Source organism: Falco peregrinus, chromosome 2 (genome assembly GCF_023634155.1).
Source record: "Falco peregrinus isolate bFalPer1 chromosome 2, bFalPer1.pri, whole genome shotgun sequence".
In the NCBI taxonomy this organism is placed as follows: Eukaryota; Metazoa; Chordata; class Aves; order Falconiformes; family Falconidae; genus Falco; species Falco peregrinus.
Genome location: NC_073722.1, coordinates 126,300,555 through 126,328,042, shown reverse-complemented (window position 1 = coordinate 126,328,042; position 27,488 = coordinate 126,300,555). Strand labels below are relative to the sequence as shown.

At 40.4% G+C, this 27,488-nt stretch overlaps 1 protein-coding gene across 2 annotated transcripts in view; it reads left to right on the top strand.

The window, feature by feature from the left end:
• Window positions 1–384: 384 nt before the first annotated feature.
• The window catches only part of RPTOR (regulatory associated protein of MTOR complex 1), a 159,127-nt gene continuing 132,023 nt past the window's right edge, over window positions 385–27,488 (top strand). For both annotated transcript variants that reach the window (XM_005243961.3, XM_027796008.2), the window contains exons 1-3: window positions 385–1,089; window positions 15,035–15,137; window positions 18,342–18,424. In XM_005243961.3, the coding sequence (XP_005244018.1) occupies window positions 928–1,089; window positions 15,035–15,137; window positions 18,342–18,424 (348 nt within the window). In that variant the 5' untranslated portion in view covers window positions 385–927. The remainder of the gene's footprint in view (window positions 1,090–15,034; window positions 15,138–18,341; window positions 18,425–27,488) is intronic.

Below are 27,488 nucleotides of genomic sequence, written 5' to 3'. Positions count from 1 at the left end.
CGCAGTGTGGATGGAGCCTTGAGCGGGTGGCATGGATGGAGCTCGCCCTCAGCCTGTGTGCAGCAGCACTGGCCGTGCAGCCCCCGCTCCGGACAAGCCCCCCAGCTGCTGGGGCTCAGCCCCTCGCCCTCCGACCCGGGAGGCCTCTGGGGCCCACTCGGGCCGGATCCCGGCGGGCGCCAGCTCTGCCCTTGGCACGCCTTTTGCCCACAGGCGGTCGCAAACCGGCCCAGGCTGCGGCGCGTCCCTCTCTGGGCGGGTGGCCGCTGCACACCGCCGACATCTTGAGGCCACGCACGGTAGGGGAAGGGCCGCCCTGTAACCATGGTAACCATGGCTGGACCGCCGCAGCCTGGCTTGTCCCACGCGGCGGCCCGTAGCGCGGTGCATTGTGGGCCGGGGGAAGATGGCCGCCTCCTTGGTGTGGTGGTGAGAGGAGTCGGGCTCTCTGGCGCCCCAGGACGAGTCTCCCCTTCTTCCTCCGCCTCCCGCCCGCTCCCGGCCTGCAGCTCGCCGACTCGCTCTCGGCCCGCCCGTGTGTGAGGGAATTGGGAGCCGCGATGGGCCGGGCGCGGCTCCGGCCGCAGAGAGTGCAGGGCCCGCGGGGCTAGAGGCGCCAGTGGAGGCCCGGGGCCCGGGGCCCGCCGGCATCTCGGCCCTCTGCGGGGCCGGGAGGCGCCGCCTTCCTCGGAGCCCGGACGGGACCGCTGTCTGCGGGCTGCGGCGGCGAGCCGCCAGGTGGAAGGCGCTGCTTCCCTCGGGCTCGACCTTACCTGCACGCCTGGGAGCGGAGCCGTCCTCTGCCCTTGCCCCGTCCCCGTCCCCCCGCCAGCCCGCGCCCGCCTGCCGGAGGGGTCGGTCCCTCGGGCTCCGCTGCGTGCTGGGCTGGAGATTGCTGCTCACTTGTTGCCCGGCACTTCCCCTCTGATGGAGTCTGAGATGCTGCAGTCGCCTCTTCTGGGGCTTGGGGAGGAGGATGAGTCGGACCTGACTGACTGGAACTTGCCTCTGGCCTTTATGAAGAAAAGGCATTGCGAGAAGATTGAAGGCTCCAAGTCTTTGGCTCAGAGCTGGAGGATGAAGGACCGGGTAATGCTCAAGGGCAGGACAGGTTTTGGAGGAGGAATGAGGGGGGACTGGTTGTGAAAAGGGAGGAGTAAGTACTCAGAGGGGTGCTGCGCTTCCAGCAGAAGTCAGTTTTCAGATGAAGTGCTGGGTATTTGATCCGATCGTTTTTGTGCCTGTCTATGTGGTAAACATGCAGATGGATCAAAAGTACTAATTTGAAGCTCATGATAATGCGCCTTTTGAGTAGCTCCATCATTTACGATCTTTAAATGAAATTTGGGTACTTGGTGTTTTTCAGGAAAAACAATAACATTAATGAGGTTTTAAAGAGCTCTCTGGATCAGCAGGTTAATGATGCAAGCACAAGGTGCAATAAATGTAGTTATTACAGTTGTCTAGTGGTGAAGATGCACGGAAGCTTTGTGGTTTTTATGCTTGCCACCAGCATGTTATGTGGCATATAAAATTAGGGCATTCATTGTGTGTGGGGAAACAGATGATGTGGTTTTTGGAGGGAGGAAATAGTTGTAAGATGAAACACTTACTGTATTAAAGCAAGTGCTTCTCTTGTGTTTGAATATATGTTGCATGTTATGCTGATAAAGCCAGCTGTGTCAAAGAAAGATTGCTGCCAGGGGGTCTTGAATACTGCGCTACGTCTATGTCCCAACTCAAGTGTTTAAGTTAAAAGCAAACAAACAAAGCAGCTAAGAAATGTTACAGATAATCAGCTCCACTCATTCTGTTCTTGGAATCTGCTTTGGGTTACAGGATTCCGTAGGTCTCAAAGTTACTTTGCCCATAACTTTAGGTTTATGAATATGCGTGAATTTTTTTTGGTGACCAAACTTGTGTTATATTTACAATTTCTCTTGTAATACTATGGAATAACTTGGAAAGTTCATCCTGTATTTTTTTTCCAGAGGCATTATGACCAGGCATGAGGATCCTATATGTGACTGTAAATGTTCCTAGAAGGTTGTTCACGTAAACGGTTACAGTTCTCAGAAGCTCTGAGGAAGGCCCTGGCTGAACCAGAATCATTTGACTGAGTAGAATCATGTACTGAAAATTTGACTTGGCAGATCATTAATGAATTGAAGTGAGGGTTTTTTGAATGTAATTTGAATGAGCCACAGCACACTACGTTTTGTGGTATGTCTTCTTTAAAGGATTTTGGCAAAGAAGAGATTTTTCTTTAGTAGACTGTGGAAGTGTGATGAGCTTGCTTGTCTATTTTAGTGACCCCTCTGCCTTCCCGCAAAGCTTCCTGTTCACTTATTTCCTGATCTGCAAAGTTGTCTTTTTCTAAATTGGGAATGACATTGACTTGGTCGAGATAATCAATAGGTTGTAGAGCATAAGCATGAGAAAAGTGGTAGTAATCAGCTGTCTACTCCATACTTGTTAAATGTTTCATATGCATGTTACAGCCAGAGAGAATAATTTCAATGAAGAAGAGAGTAGTTACAGAGATCATCACAGTTTCTACCATCATTAACTCCTGTGGAGATGCAGTTTCTTTTAAGAGTTCTCTGCTCTGTGAATAGTGTGCTACTCGCTGTGAATGAGCTTAGCGAAATCAGGCCCTGATTCACTTTTGTAAATGAAGAAAATCTGAATTTTTCTGTTTAGTCCTTCTGTTTTCACTGTCAGCTTGAATCGAATAACTTCTTTATATGAGGATCAGTGGTGCTGCTATGTGTCATTTGCATCTGGACAGTTTTACCAGGTATTGTTTGGACAAACTTGCTGTTGTATATAATTACTTTTTGCTTAAGAACAGGTTCATAGGAATATACAGAAAACACATAAAGACCTCTGAGAGAGGAAGAGAAACAGATTCATGAATGCTCAATCTCATTACTTGTAAATCTTAAGTTATTTTTCATGTCTTTTATTGTATTCAGCTTTTTAGCTATCAATGGTTGTCTCCTTATCACATTTGATGTGTTATAACGAACTCATCAGAACATCAAATAGTGAAGGAAGGGGTCTGAAGATGGTGGTATTTAGAATTCTGTATGGAAAAAGACGCTTGTTAAATATTTTCCCCCTGCTAAATCAAGTTAGGTTAATCTTTTGAAACAGTTCATATAGTCATAGAATCTGGTTTGACTTTGTGCTATGTGAACAGAAGGTAGAAGCTTGCTAGTTCATACTGCTGTTGTTTTCACATAGACCAACTGAAAACAGCAGTTTGAGTGTAATGGGTTTGTTCAGCAAACAAAGCACCCTGATAGAAATGCAGGTTTATGGGGGTTTTATTATAAAGCTTTTAGGAATAATAGTGCTAGGGAAGATATGCAGTGATCTGCCAACCTTTACTGTCAGAAAGTATACTGACCTTTTGTTGATATACCCCGCCACCCTTTCCTTTTTTTGATTTCACTTAACTTTTGTTATATGTTCTTATATAAGGCATTATAATTTAATTATTCCTCTCGTTTCCTCTGTTTCTTTTCCCTTGCTTTAGAGCATTATTCCCCAGTGATTAGAATGTTGTGTTGCAGCCATGCTTGTTTTGTTGAGCATTCAAGGCCTCTGATGTCTGTCTATAGCTGCTAATCAAATTAAAAGCAACATGTAGTCACTTCTCTCTGGTCTCAGTCTTACTGTGGGTCTGTTGCACTCCCCAATTTACTTTAGCTTCTTGTCTTTTGCCTCCTTTTTCCAGTAGCCAGATCTGACTGACTTCAGATGTGCTTTGTCTTTGAGATGCTATTGAAAGAGATTTTCTTGTGGGCTGGAGGTGATATACCTCTTGGTGTGAGTATGGAAGGCATTCTGTTATTTTTAATTAGTTAAATTGTCAAAGCTTAGAATGGGAACCATGATCTGTATTTAAACACACCAGCCTATCTCTAAATCAAGAAATTCTCAAAGGTTAATCAAAACAAGTCTCTATTTTCCCAAATTGCAGGTAAATCTGTGGCAATTTTTCACTGTGAATCATGAAAAAACACAGGCAGTGGCAGATTTCTCCCTTATTCATCATCTTGAGCAGTCCTAGGGAGTGATCCTAGCTTTACTATAGTTATAGAAAGTGATTCACTAAGATTTGGGAGTGGAATGACTCCATCTTGCTTCATTGCTCTAAAAAACCCAGAGTTCATATGAACTTGAAGGTTCTTTAGAAGGCAGAACTCTAATAAGAGGGAAAAATCAAATAAGTAATGAGTGGTAACTTAGATAACTGAACATTCACTTGCCCCCCCCTTGCATCCGGAAGGACTGCTCGAAAACATTTAATCCTTCATCTCCTGCCTTCATGGACTACATATGCCATCAAATTGACACTGCTTTGATCTATTATTTATTTAAAGAATATTTTTAACACAAGGGTTGGAAGTATGCTTTGTGTATTGAATTAAATCTCACAGCAACCAAATCATGAAACTTGATTTAAATAAAAAGATTTCAAATACACCAGGTTTTACTGACAAGTTGCTACTAAATTCAGAGTATTTAAATTAAGATTTTCTGTATTTTAATATTGATTTCTGAAGTAAGCGGAGAGCAACAAAGCTGGTTGTAATAGTTTTACTTTAGTATTTTTTTTTCCTGCTGCCTCATAACTTGCTGAGTGAGAATTAAATCCTGTTTTTATGAGAAGAGGAATACACAATTAAGTTTCTATGGAAATGCAGATTAAAGCAGGACTGCATACCTGCCTGCATGGTAAATGTTTCATGTGTCAAAGGAAATTAATGAAGGATAGTAGCATTGGAAGTTTGTGTGCATTGTTTCAGCTTGGAATGGCTGTTTCAATCTAAGGCAGCTTTGCAGACGCTCTTCCAACGGACGTGGCTTGGCTATTTCTTGCTCTTACAGTGCTGAAGGCTCATCTCCTCCCTCTCTTTTATTTCTAGTTGAGTGTGTTTCTTGTGAGCTGACATGAGGCAGCAGGAATCGTGGTGTGGGGAGAGGGTGGGAGTTTGTGTTTTGGCAGCTTGGCTTTAATTTGACTTATTACATCTTAAATGTTTGTTTTATCTTTGCTTATGCGTGGTCACAGACTTAGCAACTGTGTGCATATTTAGGAAACTCATAACCCAGTAAGTGGTCTGGAATGTAACCCAAATGGTGTATGTAGTTTCTGTGCTTCCCCTGGGAAGAAGATAAACTCCTAGGAAGACTAGCTTGGAGCACTTTGCTTTAATGCTGTAGCGTGGTCCTGAGAATGGGTAATGCTGTGAATCCCTCTCTCTTCTAGGTCAGTGGCTGAAATCCATTTTAGTTCAATAGTTACTAAAAGTGGCAATTGCTGTCCAGTGAGGTGTGGGAATTGGGTGGCAGCACAGGGTACCTGCTGGGTTACAAATGTCTTTAAAAACAAAACTAAAAACCCCAGCTTCTCCCCGAACTGACTCCCTGCTGTAAGTAATGAGCACTGTCATCTAAGTTATAGATTTGTGTCTTCTCTTAATTCAAAATTACCTTTGTTCTAGGTAAGATGGTTGTGTATTGATTGGGTAGAGTTGGGAAGCTTGTACTGTATCTACCACTATCTACAAAGGTTTTTATCTCTAAGCAGAGAAAGGGCTTTGATTAACAGCTCTGAAGAGTACAGCTAGCCACATATTTTGAAAGAAACAGATCTTACCTTTATATAGAAGTAGAAAACACTGAAATCTACAAATTATTCCATCTCTTTCTCATTCTATGAATTTTCTCACTTCAGATGATATGTAGGGGATGTAACATGAACACCGTTAACGAGTGGAATGTCAGAAAATATATCTGTTTCTCCATTCAAAAAAATGCAATGAGAGAATACATATTTATATAATGTGCTTCATTTTTTGCCTTGGAGACTAGGGCAGTCTTGGAGACTGGTGTTGATGTGCTACTGAGCATATGGTATTTAGAGAGGAGTTAGGCAATTACTGCTACTTAAAATCAACATGTGTGTTGTAGTGGGTAGTGACCCTCCTGCACCCCCAGAGTGTCTGTAGAAATTTGCAAGGCCTGTGAATAGCAGACAATGAAAAAATACACCTTGAAAGATACACAAAAGCACTGGACTATTATTGCAAGTTGTATTAAAAATACATATCACTATCTGAGGCTTTTCCTCTAATTTCTCAAGTGTGGCAAATGTTAATAAACATTGGTAGAGCCGTTGTGCAGTGGTAAATTGCCAGATGGGAGCGGGCTGCTTTGCATGAAGCTCTTGTGGTGAAAACTGTGAAACATCTGTTCTGCTGACAACTACCAGTTCTTTATTTTGGCATTGTGTATGTTTTGGTAGTTGAGAGACTGAAGGTTATGTGGAAGTTTTAGAAATGCTTTGTTATTGCTTCTCTGGTGTGTACCGTTTCTTCTCTCTGCCTTTGTGTAGATAGAGAAATTCAAGGGCAACAGGCCTCCTTGGAGTTTCATTTTTGTTTGTCTCCATGGGTTACGTAGGTTTTCTGGGAGGTTTGGGGGGTTTGGTTGTGTTTTCCTCTCTGTTGTTTTAATTGGCTTGCTGCTGTGCCGATCTTCTACCCTTGAACATTTCCAAAGGTGGCTGTTAGCACAGTATGGCCATGGATAACTGAGGGAGGTTATTGATTATTCTCTGTCTAATAGCTTTAACTGGCATTTCCAAGCAAATCTGGTAAACCCAAGATGTTTTTCTTGCTCTTCTATTGTTCTGTAAAGAATGTAGTTTAGACACCTCTTTCAATAAATGATCTAGTTGAAATAGTTCACAAAACCGGATTTGTGCTAATGGCATTCTTTAATAAAAAGTTATGATGTGGGATGCAGTACGTGACGGGCTCAGTGCCTGCAGAGTTTCTTCTTATCTTTTTGTCCCAGTGGTTCTACCAGTGACACTCTCAGTGGTAATTTTACTTCCGTATTTATATTTATTTACTTATCCTTGCTGTGTTGTGGCAGGGTGATCTATAGCTGGATTAGCTTTTGTGGGGAAGGGGATGAGAGCAGCAGTGTAATTAGTGCTGTACTCTGCTGAACAGAAAAAGGCAGCAGTGCCTCAGAAGGTAAACTGTGGCACAAGTGATCCTTCCATCCCTCTCTATGTAGCCTGCTGTCTGGATATAGCTCAGCGTTTGTCCCTCTGCTTGACCTCCTTGTAGCCTGACGACAAAGCCTCAAGAAGAAGCACAGTCTACACCATGGTTTGCTCTGAGAAGCCTGATGGTCTTCCCTCAGCGACCCCTCCTTTCTCCCTGTGGCACAGCAGCAGTAAGAAATGTGAAGCCCTTCAGTGGTCGGGTGATTGAGCCTTATTACATAGGGGGACAGTGTTCTGTGTCGTATGGCTCTCAAACACAACCACACATCATCGTTCTGTTTCTGATGCTTCAGTTGAAAGGATGGACTTGATTTTGTCCTTACCATTTTCGCTTGCTTGCTCCTGTAAGCTCAGGAAACTTCCTATTTTAAAAAGTTGCTTCAATTTAGTGAAGTTGGCTCTAGCTCAGGGATTCCACTTACACGAGACAGTGTGATTCCTGATCAAATGTACATTGTGTAGCATGCATTATTGACTTGTTAAAGATCTAAAAGTGTCATCTAGGAATAATTTGAAATAATAGTTTGTAAGGAAGATCTGAAGTCAGTGCATGGGAAGATGGACACCTTTTTAAAGGCAGTGCTAGACAGGAGTGGGAATGTGGTGGAATGATGAAAAGAAGCCTGTACAGAATGCAAAACAGATACTGTTATGCTGAGGTGAGAAGGAAAGCTGTTGTCACAGATCAAATGAGGAGTAACATCTAGACAGTGTCTCTTGTTGATTCTTTTTGCATGTTGGATCAAGATAGCAAAAATCATAGAAGTAAAATATTTGCTTCCTGTTATTTTTCATTATTTTTAAGAAATGCTTAGCAGGGACAAGATAACACCATTTTGGTTATATGCGTCTAAGCAGTGGTTTAAAGGCAGTATTTTGATGCTTTGCTATGGTAGAGTGAATCAGCCTACTTGAGTTTGTAGTTTTTAATCTTAAGAGCTGCTCTGTCATACAGGATTACCTTTGACCTCTGAGGGCACCTTCAGAAGCTGAGGTCACCGGGCCGTAGCATGTCGATTGATATTATTCCCGATCAGACAGAGAAGATGCATGCTGTTCTCTGAGCAAGTAAATAGAAAGTGTGTATGTCTATCTTGGGTATTGATTGATAGTAGTAATTCATTTACAACCATAAGAAGTGCTTATAAAGTAAATAGTGAAGCCAGCAGTTAAACGTCTGTTTTATGAGGAGCTGTGTTAGTATTACTGACTGCTCTTGAACTTGTGTAGTAGCTGCATTCGCTGGGTAAACGGTCATGTTGGACATAATAAACCTCTGAAGAAAATTCATAGTATTAGTGCAGAATACAGAGGTTAGAAAAGGAAAACAAACATTAAGGAGGAGTTGATCTAGGAATCTAGTGTATGCTGTCACAACAGTCACAGTGAGAACTGACCTTTTGGGCTACAGATGGCTGAAGACTACCTGCAGAGGTGTTGAATTATTAATGTCAACTTGAAGTATTTCTTTGTATTCTACTATTTTTATCCCTGTGAAGAAGCACAGATATTTTTTTCCCCCATAACAAATTTATTTCTCTTAAACTTCATATAAAAAAAACTTCCTTGAAACTGAAAGCTCTACCTTTGTAGACCTTGTGAATGTTACAGGAGAGCTGAAGAGGACTGGCACGTATCTCTTCTTTTGGTATTTGGCCTGCTAAAGGGAAGATCCATTTTAAAAAAATAAATTCTCAATCACCTTGCACAGCATGGTGTGAAATGAGTGTAGAAGGGTACCAAATTAGAGCTTGGTGGTGTGACTGCACAAAGGGCAACGTGTCAAACAGACCCCCTTCCTTACCGCAAGGATCTGTATTCCTTCTGCCTGTTCGCAGGGCAGAGAGAAGCCAGGGACAGGTTCTGAGTTGCTCCCTTCAGAAACCTTTCTTTGGTTTTGTGTGTGGTTGTATGATCAAGTGGACATGGAAGTCAAGGTTTTGTCTGCCTGTTCAAAAGTTTTCAGCCCTTTCAACAGCTGATTTGTAAACTGGCATGCCTCAGTGGTGTGTTTTGTGCCTAAGCCCTGGCAACGATGCCTGTGGTGTTAGAGAGCAACCGGACAAAGTGTTGTCACTTGTCACCTCTTAGCAGGACGCTGACGTAGGAAGTTGCCCGAGAGTTCGGGATGTCAGTCTCCTCCAGTGGCTGATCTGCCCTGAATCCTGTCATCCCCAGAAGAATCCCACTCCAGCTCAGCCCGCAGCTTGCTGCAAGAGGCCACCTTGGTGTGAGAAAGCCTCTCAGGTGTGGGCGCTGTGTAGGAAAGCTCCATGCGGCTTGGTTGGGAGAGGGAGAACGTGATTTTCTGGTGTTGCAGAATGTTCTCCCTTTGGAGTTTCAGTTACAGTTCAATGTTTCACGTTGCTAAATACTGCTGTTACTACTCAGTGTTTAGAGAGCTCCTTGTTGAAGTATTTAATGGCATGTCTGCAAACCCGGTAGCTGTGGAACACCTAGCTGGTTTTGCCTTTTTGTCAAGAGGCTTGTATTAAATCTGTGTAAATGTGTATAAAGAAAAATGTGCAAAGAAGGTCTTTAGGAAGGGGATTAATTTACTGAACAAGCAGGCAGAATTGTGCCTGCTGACCAGTGAGGGCTTCCAAATGAGATGGATATGAGAATTCCTCAATCTGGAAATCTGCCCCAGTATTTGTATTTAATGCTGGTAGGTTCACCCTCAGCTCTGTAAAATAATGTAGCAGCATATATTTAATGCTTAATGCTGACTTATTCTTGTGTTTGTACTAACTCACAGAAGCAATTTTGACTTACTGGCATAAAACCAGGCAGGTTTATAACAGTTGAGTGTTCATCTGTGTAGTGTTGAAACAGAAAGTTTCCAGCTTGAAAATTGCGGTGTAGAAATAAAATACTTACGGGTTTTAAAATGTCCATTATGAAATGTTAGGTGAGGGTCTTACCACAGAATGCAAAATTTCTCATAAATTGATTGACAGACTGACCCTTGGTATTACTTGAACTAGAAGATAAAACAGTTATATGACTCCTTTCTTAGTTGCTGACCTGTTCTTATTATAGCCTATAACAAATCTATAGCAACTGATAGAATGGGGTGTCTCAGTTTCAGTCTGGACTGGAATTACTTTCAGGTGTGCTACAGTAGAATAAGCTGGGCTACCTGTCATGATAAAACTTCAGGTTTTGAATCAAAACCATTCTTATACAGGTAGTGTAATGTGGTTTTTTTCTAGCTGAAAGTAACTGCAGAAATTGCACTAATTTTGGTTTGAGATATCTATGGGTGATGTTACACTCTCTCGTCTGCCAATCTGTTTTGTCTCAAAATTAAATGAGGTAAATTAGAAATATTTTACAAGTTATCTGATCTTTAGTGTAATAGATATTTTAACATCAAATGCTTTAATAAACATCTTCTCATCTGAATAGACTTGAAACTACCTCTGTTCTCTTACTCCCATTTCTGATGGATTTGGGGTTTGAATGCAATCCCATTACTTCTCAGGAAGAGCTTTTTGGTAGAGTGGATTTTGCAGTTTAAGTATTGCAGGTTCTGACCCAGGGTTATTAAATAATTTTAACTTGCATGCAATGCAGAGTTGTGAATTGTGTCCAATTTTTCTTCCTTTCTTTCTTTCTTTCTTTCTTTTTTTTTTTTTAAACATACAAATTACACTATATAGAGAACAGCCCACACTAAGAGCCTCTATGGTTTTGATCTTGAGCCTTCGCTGGGAAAGTGTTGTGGGTATTGGTTTTCCTAGGAGCTTGCCAAACATTCTTATGTTTCATTTTGTAAATTCTAACAAAAATCTATTGAAATGTATTCTGGTGGCTATATTCCTGAAATGTAAAAAAGAGTATTTCTACTGTCTTAATGACTGATGAGAGTGTCCTAGTACTTCTTGTATTAAGAAGCTTTAAATATGCTACAGAGTTTCTGGTAATGTGTTTCAAAAGAGTTTAGAAATATGAAAAGCATTATTCTGTTTCTTGGGCTTAGGTTTTCTTTTGATCTGTAATGATTCAACATCATAGATGGATGGTGAGTAGGAGTCAGAGGGTAGTATGAGAGAACTGTTAATTCTTACTGAAGATTCTTACTGAAGATGAGCTCTTTATTAGCAGAACAGATAGTCATAAAGTATATAATGCTTTACATCCTTCATGGGGAGGTGGGCAGAGGAGCAGTAACCCCATTTGTCTTTGGGATCAGTTAGACTGTTACTTTTCATTACCAGTTTGTTGTCTGTTTTTGAGAATGCTTTTCTAAAACACTGAACTTGGGAATAGAAAATAAAGATCAGCCTGTTCAGCGTAAGTCACAGATCAGATGCTACTAGTAAAATATTGAAAAATAAATTAGTATTAGAGCACAAATGGGAAACAATAAATAAATGAGATAGAAAATTGTTTGATTGTTTGGCAGGATACTTTCTCTTGAAAAAATGATTTGTATATTTCCCTTCTAATAAGTTATTTTGTCCTGTAGTTTTCTTTGTTTCCTTCTGGGTTTTTAGTGTGTGTTTGCCAGCATGTTATTACTTATGGGGATGTTCATGCTCTTTAACACCCTGCAGCACGTTTTTTGGAGGCTGTGTGAACTGGCAATGGATGTAGTGTACTGAGAAGGTGTCTGTGTGTGCAGGTTAAAGCTCAGTCAATGCAAGTTGTTCTGTAATGGTCAGATGTTTTGTGGTGGGTTTTATTCCCCCTCTCTTTTATTTTCCTTTTTTTTTTTTTTTTTTCCCCTTTCTACCAGACTGTAGTACTGAGCACTAATGTTCTCAGCAAATGTGCATAGTTGGTACATAACACTTCTGTGCTGCTTGAAATAGTAAAGGATTACCTCTCTAATATATTTTATTATATGTGATTAATTTCTTATCTTTGTCTAGTGCATAGGTAGGTCAAGCCAAAAATCTCAACAGGAACTGTGTGCCTCTTACTGTTTTAAACATATTTGATGGGTTTTGGGAAAGGGAAGGCAGGAAAAGATGACACTAAATAATAATCTTGAAAGGTGCTGCTTTCTAAATAAAGTTATTTCTTTATCTTTTGATACCTTCTCGAAAGGAATAGAAAGGTTTCAAATTGCATGTTGTAATAAGTATTTATTGCAATATCGAAGTAACATGATGTTTTCATTGGTGCATGAAATAGGTGAGCAGGAAGAAAGCCAGGTGCGCTTGCTGAGGAAAAATAAGGCATTGAAGTATTGGGTGCCAGACATCTGCTTGACTGGGTAGAAAGCCTGTCCCTTAGGTTTTAAGACTAAAGGGAACTATTTTAATCTATTACCAGTTATGTACAGCAGCCTCCATCATGTAGGAGCCAGTTTGTTCACAGAGACCAGTAACAAGTGTACTGGTGACTTGAAGGTGCATGGAGCTCCCAGGTCATCTCTGGTCAGTCTTAAAAATCAGTCCATTTTTGTAACATACAGATTTTATACTGGGTGAATTGAAAAAGTTTGGAACTATTTTTCTTTTACTAGTGTTGGGTATTATTTTGTGACCTTGCAAATCATAAAATTGTTCAGGTTGGAAAAGTCCAGACATTAACCCAGCACTGCCAAGCCCACCACTAAACCGTGTCTCCAAGTGCCCCATCTACATGTCTTTCAGATACCTCCAGGGATGGTGACTCAACCACTTCCCTGGGCAGCCTGTTCCAGTGCTTGACAACCCTTCTGGTGAAGAAATTTTTCCTAATATCCAATCTAAGCCTCCTCTGATGCAATATGAGGCTGTTTCCTCAATAGATCTATCTCCTGAAATAACTCTTACCATAGCATTGCGCAGTTCTCAGGGTGGGGAAGAAGTCTTGTGTCCTTCTATGTGACTCATGGATTCTCTGTATGTGCTTGCATTGAGAGGTAAATAAGTCAATACTTAGATGTTGAGGTGACTTTTCTTTTAACTGGGTGCACTTCTGGTGAATGTTGTCATGTGTGTCTGGTTGTTGGTGTTTTTGTAAAAAAAAATATTTGTATATTATAATTCATTATTCTAACATTTGTAAATATATTGGGTTTTGGTAGGATGTTTTTATTAGAAGTCTTTATTATAGTGAACCACCAGTGAGATCTTTGTGCTGGATTGTCTAAAACCAGGGCAGCAGTTGCCCTGGGTACAGATGAAATAACCTTCCCTCTCGTTTTTTGCTTGGTTTAGAAAATTGAGTGTGAGCAGCGTGAAAAGCATCAACAATTGCTGGCACAACGTAGTTTTGAGGGTGGCAGTTTGGTGTTGAGAAAATAAGTGAAGGAAGGTGAAGGGAAAAGAGAGGTGAAAGCAAAAGATGAGGGAGGAGGATGGAAAAGGCTTCCAGGGGGTGAGGAATGAGTCGGGCTGGCTGTCAGCACAGCCTCTGTTCTTCCTCCAGAGCCCCCGGGTTCAGTTGCAGGCATCAGTCTTGGTGGGGTTGCCTCGGGGCTACCTGACTGCTCTCAGCTTTGCAGGACCAAGATGCATCTTGCAGCTGATCCTCGTTTTGCCAGTAACTATACTTTTACTATGTATTGTTCTTAGTTTTAATAAAGTACTCTTAGTGTGTGTGTACTTGGTGCTAAACTTGTGGACCTTTTCACCCCATCTGTGTGCACTCCTTTGGGAACCCTCGTGAAATGCCAATGGGGGAATCCCCATTCAGGCTCTCTTTTCATCAGTATTCTGGAAAGTGCTGCTTACTCCTTGTTAACTCATGGGGTTGAGTTACTCCTGAATGACTGCAGGGTTTTGTTAGCAAGAATATAGTTTGGGGTGAAGCCATTAACCAGATTCCGTGCTAATTTTTTTACTCTGGGTTCCCCATCATAGACATGGGAGTGAGCAGATGCTAGAGTTTCTGTCCTGATGTCGAGCCTGTCCCCCTCTTCTTGGTGTCAATAGTGCCTCTTTGCTCCAGTTTCTAGTTCCTTTATTAATTACACATTTGTGTGGCTCTAGCTTTTTCTGCAAGTACGAAGTCTGGATTTTATTGTCTCTCCCCCTTTTTTTTCCTTCTTTTTCTTTTCCTTCTTTTTTTTTTTTTCTTTTTGCCTGCTGTTCTGAATTGTAATGAGCACCCTGGGGAAGTGGAGACGCTGCGGGTGGCCTTGCTTCAGACAAGCAAGGGAGTGCTGAGCACTTGATACTGTGAGCCGTGTTACTTCCTTTATTTTCCTTCTCTGGTTGAGATATTGGGGTGAGGGAGATTAGAAAAGAGCATAAAGATGTGCAGTAATAATTTTCAAGCAATATTTTTAACTGGCCATAGTGCTTAGTCATTGGTTTAATGCAGCTTTTTGGCCACAGGTGTCAGTGGATTTGGGATGCCAGTGTTGGTGTTGCCCCCTGTGGCTGCAGAAGCATGTCTGTGTGCTGCCTGCTCGCTCTGGGGGGCTGATGCTGGAGCAGCAGCTACGGGCAAGACCAGGAAGGGGAACCAAGGGGTGATTCCTCCTAAAATAAGGCTATCCAGACTAAGTAGTGTGAAATAAAAATACCAAAAAAATTGAACTAAATGACTTGTTATAGTTTAATTGGCCATGTGGGTGTTTTTCCCTTGCTTTTGGTTTTAATATTAGAGAGAGCATAATATAATATTGATCAGGGACCCTGAATAGCATATCCTTATATTTTAATAATGTATTTCAGTTGGACAATGACTAATTTGAGATGAGTAGCAGAAGTCTGCTGATACCCATTTCTATATGCTGTAAGAGAAGAATGGGTTCTGGAAATAATAATAATAAAAATAGTAACATAAAGTCTAAGTACTGTTCTATTTAAAAAAAAAAAAAAAGAAAGAAAATTTAATCAGTCATGCCTTGCTTGAAATAGTTCATGTTAAAGCAGGTAGCAAAGGTTTGTTGAAACACTTCAAAAGTTATAGTAGTGGTAAAATTTCAACACCAGAGAAAACTGATTTTGCTTCTACATTAAGTAAACTTTTTATTGTCTGTCTTTGCAGATGAAGACTGTTAGTGTTGCCTTAGTCTTGTGCCTAAATGTCGGTGTGGACCCTCCTGATGTGGTGAAAACAACTCCTTGTGCCCGTCTGGAGTGTTGGATCGGTAAGTCTTAAGAACTTCCAAGCACCAGCTAATTCTATTTGTCTTACAAACACTGAGTTATAGTATATATAGTAATCTTCAAGTTGTGTGTCTCCTGGACTTAAAACTAGGGTGAGCAAAAGGAAATGGCATCTGATTTCACTCTGTCTAGAATAGAGTTAATTAAGAGTCCAGCAGTAACTGCTGCCATATGTCATCTTGCCTGCTTTGTTCTGAAATGAGATAGCATGGAGAAAAAAAAGCTGTTAATTAGCTACTTAGCTTTCTTTTAATTGTGGTAGACTTAGAGATATCTAAGGAGATCTCTGAGCAGTTACATCTTTAGAGTACTGTGATCTGCAAAGGTTTAAAATTACCCTGCCTCATACAATATAGAAATAAGTTTCTGTAAAATGCGTGGTCTCTACTGCATGTCGAAGTAACTGCTCTGGGGCTATTTTAATTGGGATCATGAATTCAGAAGACCTGGAATTACTCCCAAGGATGTCTTGCCAGCAGTTCCAACACTTGGGCTTGTTACTTTGATGCAGTGTTGGACTAAATTCCTAGTTTTTTGTTAAGAAGTGAAATTTTCCCTTGGTTTTGGAGATCAAGTCTGATTATCAAGATGAGACAAATCTGAAGTAATATTAGAAGGAAATACCTTGTTTAAGAAGGCTTTCTGAGAGATTTGGTTTTTTTCTAGGAATTGAAAATGTTCATTCTTCAGTAAGTAGCGCGCAGAGCACTGTAATCCTAAACTCTGGGGCTTGTGATAGTCTGGAAAAGCAAATTATTCATTGCACAAACTGAATTTCTTTAAAAAGTTTCAGAACGCCTTGTTTCGAACGTTGCTTTACCTGCTTTATGAATCATAGCATCTCATTTTTTTTTAACCTAAAACTGCTGATGACTTTATAGCAGTTAAAAAGCCATGAGCATGCACTAATAAACAGATCTATTCAGTGGCGAGAACAGCTCTGATTTCTCATTGATACATGAGTAGAGAGCAAAGAGAATGAAAAGCATTGCAGAGTCATTAAAATAAAGTTGTTAGTGACTGTCATCAACAAAAAGAATTTTGAATGCAGTTTTGTAATTAAGTTTCAGTGTGTATATATACATAAGTACACATTTCCATTTCTAGGCAACTTTAAATTTTTGAAAAAGGTAATTGCAGAAATAGCTGCTGTTTTTACTTCTATGCAACAGTCCCAAGAGAAGCTAATGGAGTGTATGGTGGAAACATAATGTCTTTGCCAGATGTGCAAGGAAGCGTGGAAATCACTTTGGTGCAATTGCTGCTATTTACAACTGAGCTGAGATCACCAGCTTGTGAACCCTGGTAACAAATGGCCACCCCACTCTCAGACAAAAGCCGCTTGCAGTTCTTACTGTACCTTCTGGGTGCACCCTTAGAACGTCTGAAGTGTTTGGGTTTTCTCTAGAATTAAGCCTTGGCTGGTACCTGTGCTGCAGTGTCAGCCTGGCCCCATTTAAGGCACAGTCTGCATGCGTGATCATACTGAAGGTATCTTGGCCTGTGTGTCTGCTGGCCTTCACTAGCCTTAGATATATGCTCAATGAGGGAGGCTGGAAGGTCACGTAATGGCTGTGGTGGTGTGAGCTGTATTTAGGAAAATTAATTTGTTTCTACTTCTTGGCTGTTGGAATGGCACCAGTGTATTTTTGTATAAAGGGTATTTTTAATAATGCTAATTACTCTGAAGATGCTCCAGAGTCTACAGACTACATTCTTCTGCTGGCAGAGTGAATGTAAAGTATTTTTAATTTCTTTTTCTGAACTTCAGTTTGGTCCTTTTGAAGGACTCAGGAAAAATTCTGATGTGTTTATGCTGGTTTTTCATTTCCTTTTTTAAAAAAAATTTGAGCAGTAGCTAATGACATATCAACTAACAAAAGATGATGCAAAGCAGTGTGAATACATTTGGGGGATTACTGTTCAACATCTGAAGGATATCAGCTGGAAACTCAGCTTAAATAGCAAGGGGACTGTTGTAGTTCAGAGCAATAAAGACTTCTGCGATAGATAAGGGGGTTTTTGAAAGGTATGTCAGCACGTGCCGAAACTGCAGGGCCCATAGTGGGGAGCAGGCGCTTGTTCCATCCTGGTGATGCTCTGGCAAGGCTTCTGGAACAAAACCTGCACCTGTGCCAAAGACAGACAGGCTTCTCGAAGTCTGAGCAAACAATTTGCCACTCTTTGTTTTGGAAAAACGGAAAGGGTGTACTCGCATTACCTTAAATCTTTCTACAGAAGTGTACTAAAACTCAAATAAGATCCTAGCTTTTATTCCTTTAAGAGAAATAACTCTTTAAATCCTGCTTTCATCCTGCTTTATGTTCTGTTTCTAACAGTACAAGGTTGAATATTGGTAAAGATTAAAAAAAACAACTTCATTGATGTGATTAAATGTTTTTAAAATAATTTTTATTGCATTGCAAAATAATAGCTTTTTGAACCTTGTTAATAGTGTCAATTATATAGCTGTGGTTTTTGAATAAAGCACATAACCTGAAATTGTAGTGGTATGTATGGGTGGTGGTAATTAGTGATAAGATTAACTTAAAAATTACAAATGGCGTATAATCTCTGAAGCAGTAAGCAATGGAAGTAAGTTAAGCAGGATTTTTCATTCATCAAGAAAAAATGTTTATCATCAAATATTTAACCAATCTAAATTTTTGTCATTATTTATTACAGAAACCTTTTTTCAATATTAAAAGAAACAATTGTGATGCTTCCCCTGTCTTTCAAAACAAATTGTGTATATTACCTTAGCGAGAGAAATCTTCCAAATTTCATGGTCCATAATGGTGTTTAATTTGTACTTGAGTGAAGAATTTGGGAATAATTTACGCATCCAAGTAAATTCCATGAAGAATGTAACGTTTATGAATTTGAAATTGAATGCATGAAAGGAACCTGCATTAAAATATCATTAAATGATCTCTCTTGCAAGCAGAACACTGGAGAAGGGAAAGTGTGGAAAGCTTTTGGCTGCTTTCTTCTGCAAAGGCAGGTGGTGTTCATGCTTTGATGTAGACTTTGGTCTCCCAGGCTGTAGATCTGGATTTTACAGAAACACAGTGTGGAGCAGCTGAAGGTTTAAAAGCACCTAGAACTGGAAATAATTTCTGCCTCTTGTCAAGCTGAGTGATTCAGTTGTGGTCAAAAATACTCATTTGTGTTATATTTCCTAGATCCTCTGTCAATGGGGCCTCAAAAAGCTCTGGAAACCATTGGTGCAAATTTACAGAAGCAGTATGAAAACTGGCAGCCAAGAGTAAGTATTTCTTGGGCTGCCCTCTGCAGCTATAGATACGATACTTCTTTGTGATAACATTCAATGTAGACTGAAAACTAAGATACGCGTCTGTTATGTGGCATCGTGGTCATGTGTGGCATTTATTGGTTTCTTCATCCATCAGTGTGAATAAATTCTTGCAAGTTGTGAAACTTAATAGCTTTCTAGCAGATGCCCCTCTGGGCTAGCAATTTCTTTGATCACGTCTGGGGTATTTGCTTAAAGTACTAAGTCCCTACATTGTTGTGGTGTTTTAGTTTTTTTAAATTTAGGTTCCTCTGACTGAGATGTTCTGAAGCGTTTCATTCAGGTTTATAGTTTCTTTGGTTATAAGAATGTGTTTGGCCTCACCTAGTTCAAAACTCTGTTCCAGCACTCATCACTACTGATTTTATCATTTGGAAAAATTGAATGTTGTACAGCTAGAAGCTGAAGAATGCTTTTGGGTTTGTTGTAAAACATCATTTCAGAGCATTGGTAACTACTAACTCTAAATTATAATGTGTGTATATGTTTTTGAAGATGAATGTTTTGGGTAATAGTAATGCAAAGCAGGAGTTCAGGAAGCATGCAAGCAACTGAGTATTTCCTGTTTTGTAACATCTCATGCTTTCACATTGGGGAAGTGTTTTGCTTCTGGCTATTTCAATGTCCATAGTTTCATGTGTCTCAGTAAATAAACTACAGAAAGATCTAAAGAATGAAATTTGAAGTCTGTGGCATTTTCCAAATAGAAAAACTGAACTGTAGAATCATCTTCACTGTTAATGTTCCCCAGTATGTTCCTGTCCTTACCTGTATGCTGTAGGCAGTTTGGGTCAAAATATTCCTCTTCAAAGTACCTGGACTATTGACTACTAAATCATAAATCTATCATTAAAAGTAAATAATGTGTAACCCTAACAGAAACTGCAACTTCACTGAATGAACCTACTTGTAGACTTGCTTTAATTTTTTTTCCCTATGATGTGACATGCATACCGACCTGGCCTTAATTTTTTACAGAGACATTGTCTCTTCCTTTTAGATTGTCTTCAGTAATAATAATTATGTCAGTAATAATAACAATAATGTTGGTACCAGGACTACATTTGCTGTTTCTAGCATTGCTCGCTATCTTACTTAACATGTAAAAAATCTATGAAATGTCACTGTAATGCCTGTTAGTATGTAGTTTGAAAGTCTATAGTTATGGTTAAGTCTGCAGTTTGGAAAGTTACTGGTGCTTTCCTGTCCTCTGTGCTGGATGACTGGTTGGGAAGGCTTTTGTGTTGGCAGTGCCCTGAAGTATTTTTAATCAGCCCTTATATTTAAACTGTGATGGGTTACATTCATTTACTTGTTTCTTTATAATTTATGAAATCTGTAGATTGCCACTGCTGATGTTTTGTTTGGGTCTGGAACCTAGAAGCTCTGAATGTCCCTGTTTGTACAGGGAGATAGAGAACTTGTGGTTCTTGTTCTTCCCCACCCCCCCAAAGTCTTCCATTCCTTCTTGAAGGGCTAATATATTCAGGTAAAGGTCAAGTGGCTTTGAGATTATCTTTGCAGAAGTAAATATAAACTTTTCTTTTGCCAGACACTGCTGTGAATATTTTTCACCCAAAAAAGGGTTGTTGGCGTATTTATTTTTAAAGGCTGCTGCTGAAGTAGTTTGTTGCATGTGTTCCAAGTCCCTCCTCTACTTTCTAATGCAAACTAGATGGAAATAATATTGTATTCAGAGCAATTTGAATGTAAATGCAGTTTGTACTGCTTCTTTACCTCTTGCCTTTGCGTGATACTTCCCTGCTGCCTTACTCAGGGTTGACTGACTAGAACTGAGTTTGTCTTTCAGTGAAAGCTGAAGGTATTACCTGAAGGAGGCTTACTGGTTTTTAGTGGTGAAATGTCCACGTTACTGAATCTGTGGATAATTGTCTGTGGGTCTGCTTTTTCCTGAGGTGTTTTGTAAGTATATTTATATAAGAAGGACTTGTCTTGAAGCATATATGGGATATGTTTAAGACAAGAGAATTTAGTTTTGCATTTTACCTCTTGGGACATTGACAATTTTTAAAATCCTTCTCTAGCAGCCTGAGAATTTGGCTGAAAATTCAAATAGTGTCTGAAATCAAAGAGGGGAGTAAAACATCTTGACGCAAAGGTGAAAACAAACCTTTTTCTCCACTCTTTAGTAACATAGTCCATATTACTGAGGAATGAGAGACCGGCATCTAGAAGCAGCAGGTACCCTGTGTGGGCTGACCTCACGCTGCCTTGTAGAGTTTGCACAAAACATGAGGCAATTACTGAGCTCAGATGTTTGTGTGCAAGGTGCCTGGTTCTTAGCAGTAAATCACAGCCCTTTGAAACATTGCAAAGCTAAACACGTACTGTTTTATTGCACTCGACAGGGCTCTTGAGTTTTCTGCAGTCATAAAGAGAAGTTGATGTGCCATCTGCAATAAAACAATAGGAACATTATTGAATTTCCTAGACCTTTCATATAAATACTAATACATCTAGTTTTGTCTATTTCTCAATGTTTTGGAATGGTTGAAGAATTGATGGAAGGAAGACAATATGGGGAAAACTAGGCAGTCTGAAAAAAAGACCAAATCATTAAAATCTTCTGAAATAGCCAATATTACCAGGCTGTCAGAGTGGGTCCTTACGCTGGGAAATGGCTGTCATCAACTCTTTGTTGTGAACACACAAACAATACTAACTGTGGGTAAATAGATTGTGTCAGTAATAAAAGCTGTGTGGAAAGTCCTATGACATCACTACCAGTGCAGTCCTTGTCTGAATGGTAGGATGTTGTTCAAATACTTTCCCTTTCTTTTAAATACAAATAGCTTAGATGAAAAAGCTTTACAAGGAGGAAGCATGAAAATTCTTTGTTTCTGGAAGCTCCCTGGCTGCACAGCTGATGCATATTTCCTTCCAGGTCTTATTGAGCCCCTTTCTAAATAATTTATCAGCTTGCCATTGCTTGAAGTATTTGTTCTGATTAAATTTAAGACTTTGCTTTATTGTTTTGTAGCTACATAAATTTGTGTGCTGCAGGAGTAAAAAGCGCTTCAGCTGTTGTTTTATCTGCAAAATACTGCAGTTAAACAATATTCAGTCATTTCATTGCAATTCTCAAATGAAAATTTTAATGAGGAAGAGAGTTGGAGATGACAAAGCTGTAGGTTTTGTCTTTCTAAAGAATTTTCTGAGCAAGACTTCTCACAAGTCGGTGCAAAGATAGTTAAGGTGCTGCTGAAAAAGTGGAAAGAAAACAAAGAGCTCTTCTCTACTATTGAAGCTCATGAGTTTTGAGCTTCATGGGGCGTGGAAGGGGTTAAACCTGAGGGTAATCTGGAAAGCAGGCTCAATTACACGGGATAAGAGGGGTTGCTTAAGCAGCTGAGAATGAAAGGAGGAAAAGGTAGTGAACTTAAGAGCACAGGACCCCGCAATGCCTGATCAGGGGGAAAAACCTTCCTCGGGACTGTGCTTCTGGCTTTGGGACCTGCAGGCTGGAGGGTTGGAGGGTGGCTGGTGGAGCTGAGCAGGCTTGGGGCATGCTGGTTACAGGGTCTGGGCTAAAGAGTTTGGCAGGCAGTGTCAGGAGAACACGGTGGAAAAGGAGAACCTTTAGCAGGGACAGCACGTTGTATCATCACTTCAATTGCCTGGCATAAAATACCTTACATTTTTATTGGAGATACTTTGCATGCTGTGTATTTAAAACATTTAGATAAGAAATTGATCACATTGATATGGCATTTCTCTGCTTCTGATCCTCATTGATTACCCTTTATATTATATGGATATACTGCCTGTGTTGTAGCGACCAGAGAGAGAACTGGTTTGCTTGTGCTGGCAGTAAGTAGCAAATATTGTTTGTATGCAAATTTGGTTTTCTTGGCAGCATTGCATGTCATGCCATTCACAAGGCAGAACTTGCCTTAGTTTAAAAGTCAACAGACTTTGTTTGAAAATAGGAATAACAGATTGCAAATTCCGAGTGCTGCTGCAGTGAGATGGTTTATGGAGATGCAGTAGCTACTGGGGATTTTTACGACACGTTACTGTTACTTAAGTCCCAGTTTATATCCATTTATCAGCAGAGCCTGGGACTTGGGTTCTTTGCTGTAATGTTGTGCAGAGCTGGAGCAGAGGATGAAGGTGTTGTCCAGCTTTCTACTACTCCTCTGCACAGCACACTGCTCCTTTTCTTGGGGGCTGGTTTGAGAGAGCGTGCTTTTCTGCATCCTCTTGGCTGGAATTCTCTGAACTGAGCTATGGTACTTCTATATAAAAAGCACCAGTTACTCTGTATAAAATGGTCATTGTGTGCGGTATTGTACAGAGCGCTACGAGATGCGGCTGGTCTGTGCTTGCTGGCTTTGTTCTTAGAAGGGTACCAGACTTTTTCTCCCCCCCTGCTTTCTTGTAATGGACGTGTCATTATTTGGCTTCTAGCCTTAATAAAGTTTCCTTCGTTTCCATTCCTGTGTATGCCTTTGAGAATGGAACTGTGTAGCCGAAGGCAGAAGTGTAGGTTGAATGATGCAGTTTACATAATTCAGGATCTGGTATGAAGTAGTCTGGAGCATATGCTTATTAAATTTGCATGAAATTATAGATTATTTTTTTTCTTTTTGTTAGCTATGGCTTTTGACCAGTTTCTTTCTTTAACTGTAATCTGACCAGAAAATTCACAGGACTTATTCTTCCTTTATTTCATCTCTCTCAATAATTTTGATTTCTACTTGTTTTCTGTTGTGATTTCTGCTAATCCAACTGAATCCCAATGGTACTGTTCTTTATTCTCTGACAGAAACTTTCCCAGTCCTGCCGATAGAAGGTCAAAGCCTGCTGTTCATAACTCTTCCTGAGTAGAGGTGAGGTTAAGAAGGTGTCTCAGACACTTGCATTTCTCCATTGCTCATGAAGTGCATTCTTAACACTGGAGGAGCAGGACCTTGTCTCAGTGAAAATGAATGTTTTCAATTTTTTAAAGTCTTCCTTTTCTTGAGAGTCTGTGCTATGTGGTGGTCTTTGCGCAGCTAGCTGTGAGACCACCGGCAAACAGATGTTTGTGACTCTCTTGGGTGTGTTTGGTAAGATTCCTTTTTTCCTCTCTTTTTTTCCCCCTACTTCTTCCCCAGCTGTGCAGACCACCCCAGCCCCAGTGTTTTGTTTGGGGTTTTTATTATTATTATTATTATTTTTATTTGTTCTGGTTTTTTTTTTTTTGTTCGTTTGTTTTGATTTTACTCTTGCAAGACTCAGAAGCCCTAGTCATGGGAGGGTTTGGTTCAGCCAGGTGCTGTACAGATGAAATGAAAACCACTGCTGCACAGCTTGCAGTCTGAAATAAGACTGATGCAAACAAATGGGAGAGTACAAAGAGACAGTAAAACAGTAGCAGTCAGTGTGATAAGAGTCTTTGCATAGCAGAAGCCTGGCTCTAAATGTGCTGGTAGATGTTTCAGTGTGGTACAATATAGAAATAGGAAGTGAGTGGTTATAGGGGAGTTTTGGAAGTGCCATCACCAGGTGGAAGAGCATATACGGAGAGAAATAGATGTGGAGCAATCCAGAGTATAGGGCTGTAGGTAAAATTTGGGTTGCATGTGAGATTACTGAAAGAAATAAGGTTTGGAAGGTGAAAAGAGGAGGAGCAGTAGATGAGCTGGAGGCGAGGATATCTAGAAAGTGATTACAAACAGCATGTTCTTTAAACTGAAGCAGTATGTAATTAGGATGTTCATGAGATCTGCCAAAGAACCTTGACAGCCTTGCTACCAAGCAAAGCCAAGGACTGGAGTGGAACTTTTATTCTTTTAAGCTGGACTGTTATGGAAAATAAAGCTGTAGTTATGGGGCACGGGAGTTAAGGATCATGGATGGGTTAGAAGAAAGTTCACTGCTATATTTAAGGTGGACTGTAGTTGGATGTCTTATTTTGATGTGTGTGGAGGTTTCAGGGGAAGGGGAAGAGCTCTGGAGCCCCTTGTCACAATTTGAATATTTGTTGTCCATCAATTTGTTGCAGTGGCACAATGCTCGTGTCAGCTCCTTGAAAGGAGCCAGCTTACCAGGTGGGTGCTGGGCCCTGGTCTTCAGCAGATTCGGAGATGAGCCAGTGAAAGTGCAGAGGTGCAAAGTGTTCTGAGCCGTTCCGAGATGCTACAAAACCGTTCTAGTGGAGACTTGCTTTTGTACAGAGACCTTTACTTCAAGTTGAAGGTCAACTCTTCTGTGGAATTTGGGATTTGTTTACATCCTCTGATAAGTAACTTAATGGAGTGTGAGAGGTTTGTGCCTCTGTCAGATTTAACCACAGCAAGGTCTGTAATTTGTCATCTGAGCATTGCCTGTTTCCCCCACTCCCCCTCCTGTCGTTTCAGGCCAGTAGCTCCAGGGCCTCTGTACTCCAGGCCCCTCCCAGTAACTGACACCAGCAAAGCCAGAGAGCTTTAGATGTTACATCCCAAATAATTTTTTCCCCCTTACTCCGACTTGCCTAAATAAAACAAAGTCAATTACAGTATAGATTTTTCTAATTCAAGTGCTACATTGTTATCTCCCTTTTTCTTCTCTCCGCTTCCTCCTTTTTTGCTAAGGCAGTTATCTTCACTATTTTGATTGTCTGATGGAATTAGTTGTGTTTCATTAACTTGAATGGACATCCCTGGAGCGAAGGAGAACTATGAGCTATGAGAGGGGGCATGAAAATCCCAGATAGGGGAAGAACTGGAGAAATCTAGGGGGCAAGATTAAATAAACTTTTTGAAAGCTTTTGGGAAGGGCTGGGAAAGCTTGAAAGCAAATACCTATATTTGAAAATGCCTGTGTGTAGCACCCCTAGTCACTGAGGATGGTGTGTTAATGATGGTGTGGATGCTGTCACACAGCAATTTTGCTTCTGTTCCTTATGCAGTTTTCTTTTTGTTGTTCCATGACTTACATTAGTGTCACTTATTAAGAGACAGGCAGTAACATATTTGAACTCATTAGTCTGGCAGACCTAGGCATGTTTTAGGTCTTTCCAGCCCATTAAATTTATGTGGTTGTACCCATTTTTTCACTCAGATCAAAGAGGTGACGTAGTCAAGGAGGAGCGACTGCAGCAGTCTTGTATTGAAGTGGGCCTAAGGGAACCGAGAAACTTGGTACTAATCCCAGATCAGCATGCCTGTGACATTAATAGAAATGTTAGTTGAACTGTGGCTATGTATTATATTTTCTCCCCAGTTGCTGGTGCCAGGTTGAGACTTCCAGCAGCATGTGTCCGATTGTGCTAAACTGTACAGATTTTTAAATAAAAGGGTTTTCCTATTTTGTTCTAATCCAGTATCATATCTTGTGTGATGCCTCTTGCAGCTTGCATTCATCAGTGAGTGATGGTCTCTGAGGAGACATCTCGTACAATACGGATAGATTATATTTTTTGTGGCAAGCCTTCAAGGAAACAGTGATGCTTTTCCGATCAAACAAGGCTGCTCCTTTCTCTCTTCTAGTCTGCTTTCCAACAGTTTTCTCTTAATTTCAAAGGAAGTACAGCCAAGATACTTGAAACAGATAATTTAAAGCCTCTATCTTTTTGTGCATGTTTTCTGTTGTTGTTGCTGTTGTTTCCCTCATTAGATATCTCTGGGCTTTGATACAGTTTCTGAGGTTTCATTCCTTGCATTGCTTCTTTCTGCCTAATTAATTGGTAAGTTGCCTGCTGCACATCAAAGGCTGAGCATTTCCTAAAGAGTAACTAGTTAAGCATGAAAACTAATTGAACACATGACCTAATTATTGGTCTCTCTGTGACTCATACTTTTCCTTTATTTCTGTAGGGTTTTTCTTCTAAAATAACAGCAAATACTAATTGCTCCTGCAAAAGAAATACTGTAGAATTTCTTTTGTAGATGCAGAAAGGGGAAATGTAATGTAGAAAGGGGAAAATTAAAATGGTAAAACTTCCACTTGGTCCCCTTACTCTGCAGATGTAGGAATATATAAAGAAAAAAATGAAGAAGTAAAAAAAACCCAAAACAACAATACACAAACCACAGAACATTGTGACCTTATTTAACGAAACCAGGTTTTCCTAAGAGGACTATGTTTTTTATTTCCCAACAGCCTTCTGAATTTGGCAGCTATTTCAGGCTCTGCAAAATTTTGCTGCATCAATCCTTTGCTGTCTTGTAAAGATCGACTGTCTTCAGCATAAACCAGCATTTTTTTCCAGAAACAAGCAAACAAACAAAAAAAAAAGTGACAGAAGAGGGGTTAACAGGTATAATTTCCAAAACCAGTTATTCACATTCTCATACTTTGTGAAAATGTATTGTGGTACCATTCTGAGTTTGACTGTTAGCCTTGTGCTGTTTTTGCAAAATATCTCTCTGGAAGAACTGGTTGTTTAGCCAGAAAAGCACAGATTTTAAGTATAGTAAATGATGAAAGCCACTTTTCTTTGGTCTTGTGAATACAGAGAAAATTAGGGCAAATGAAGCAGTATGTGACTTGCAGTTTTCCTTTTGGTAGTTCTCCAAGAGGTGGTCAGCAACCCAGCCACCCCACTCACCCACAGCGTAGCTTGGCAGGGCAGAACACAAGACCAGGGTCTCTGTTTAAACCATCAAGAAAGATGCATTACATTGAAGCTGCTCTATTTTGTGCTGAAAAATCTGAACTGGGCCACCTATTTTCTTCCACTGTTGGGGCCCTAAGCATCGGGAGGGAGTCATGATGAATGACTGTGGGGATTTTAGCATCTAAAACCACTGCATAGGTTCCCTGGAGTTTTGTAGCCTGAATTGTAGCAGTGTATCTGTAGGCGCTGCTGCTGTGACTGCCTTCACATGGGAGTAGCTGTACCACCTGTACATAAAAAAAATCTCCTATAGCAATGATAACTAAAGCACCTGGGAATTATCTGTACAAGTGGGAAGCTCTCTACTGCAATTCTGGGGCTCAGCCTAGGTAGAATGCATGTGTTATTTCTTCTGATAGTGAGAAAAAAATCTGATAATTCTTTAATACACTACTAAAATAAAGTGGA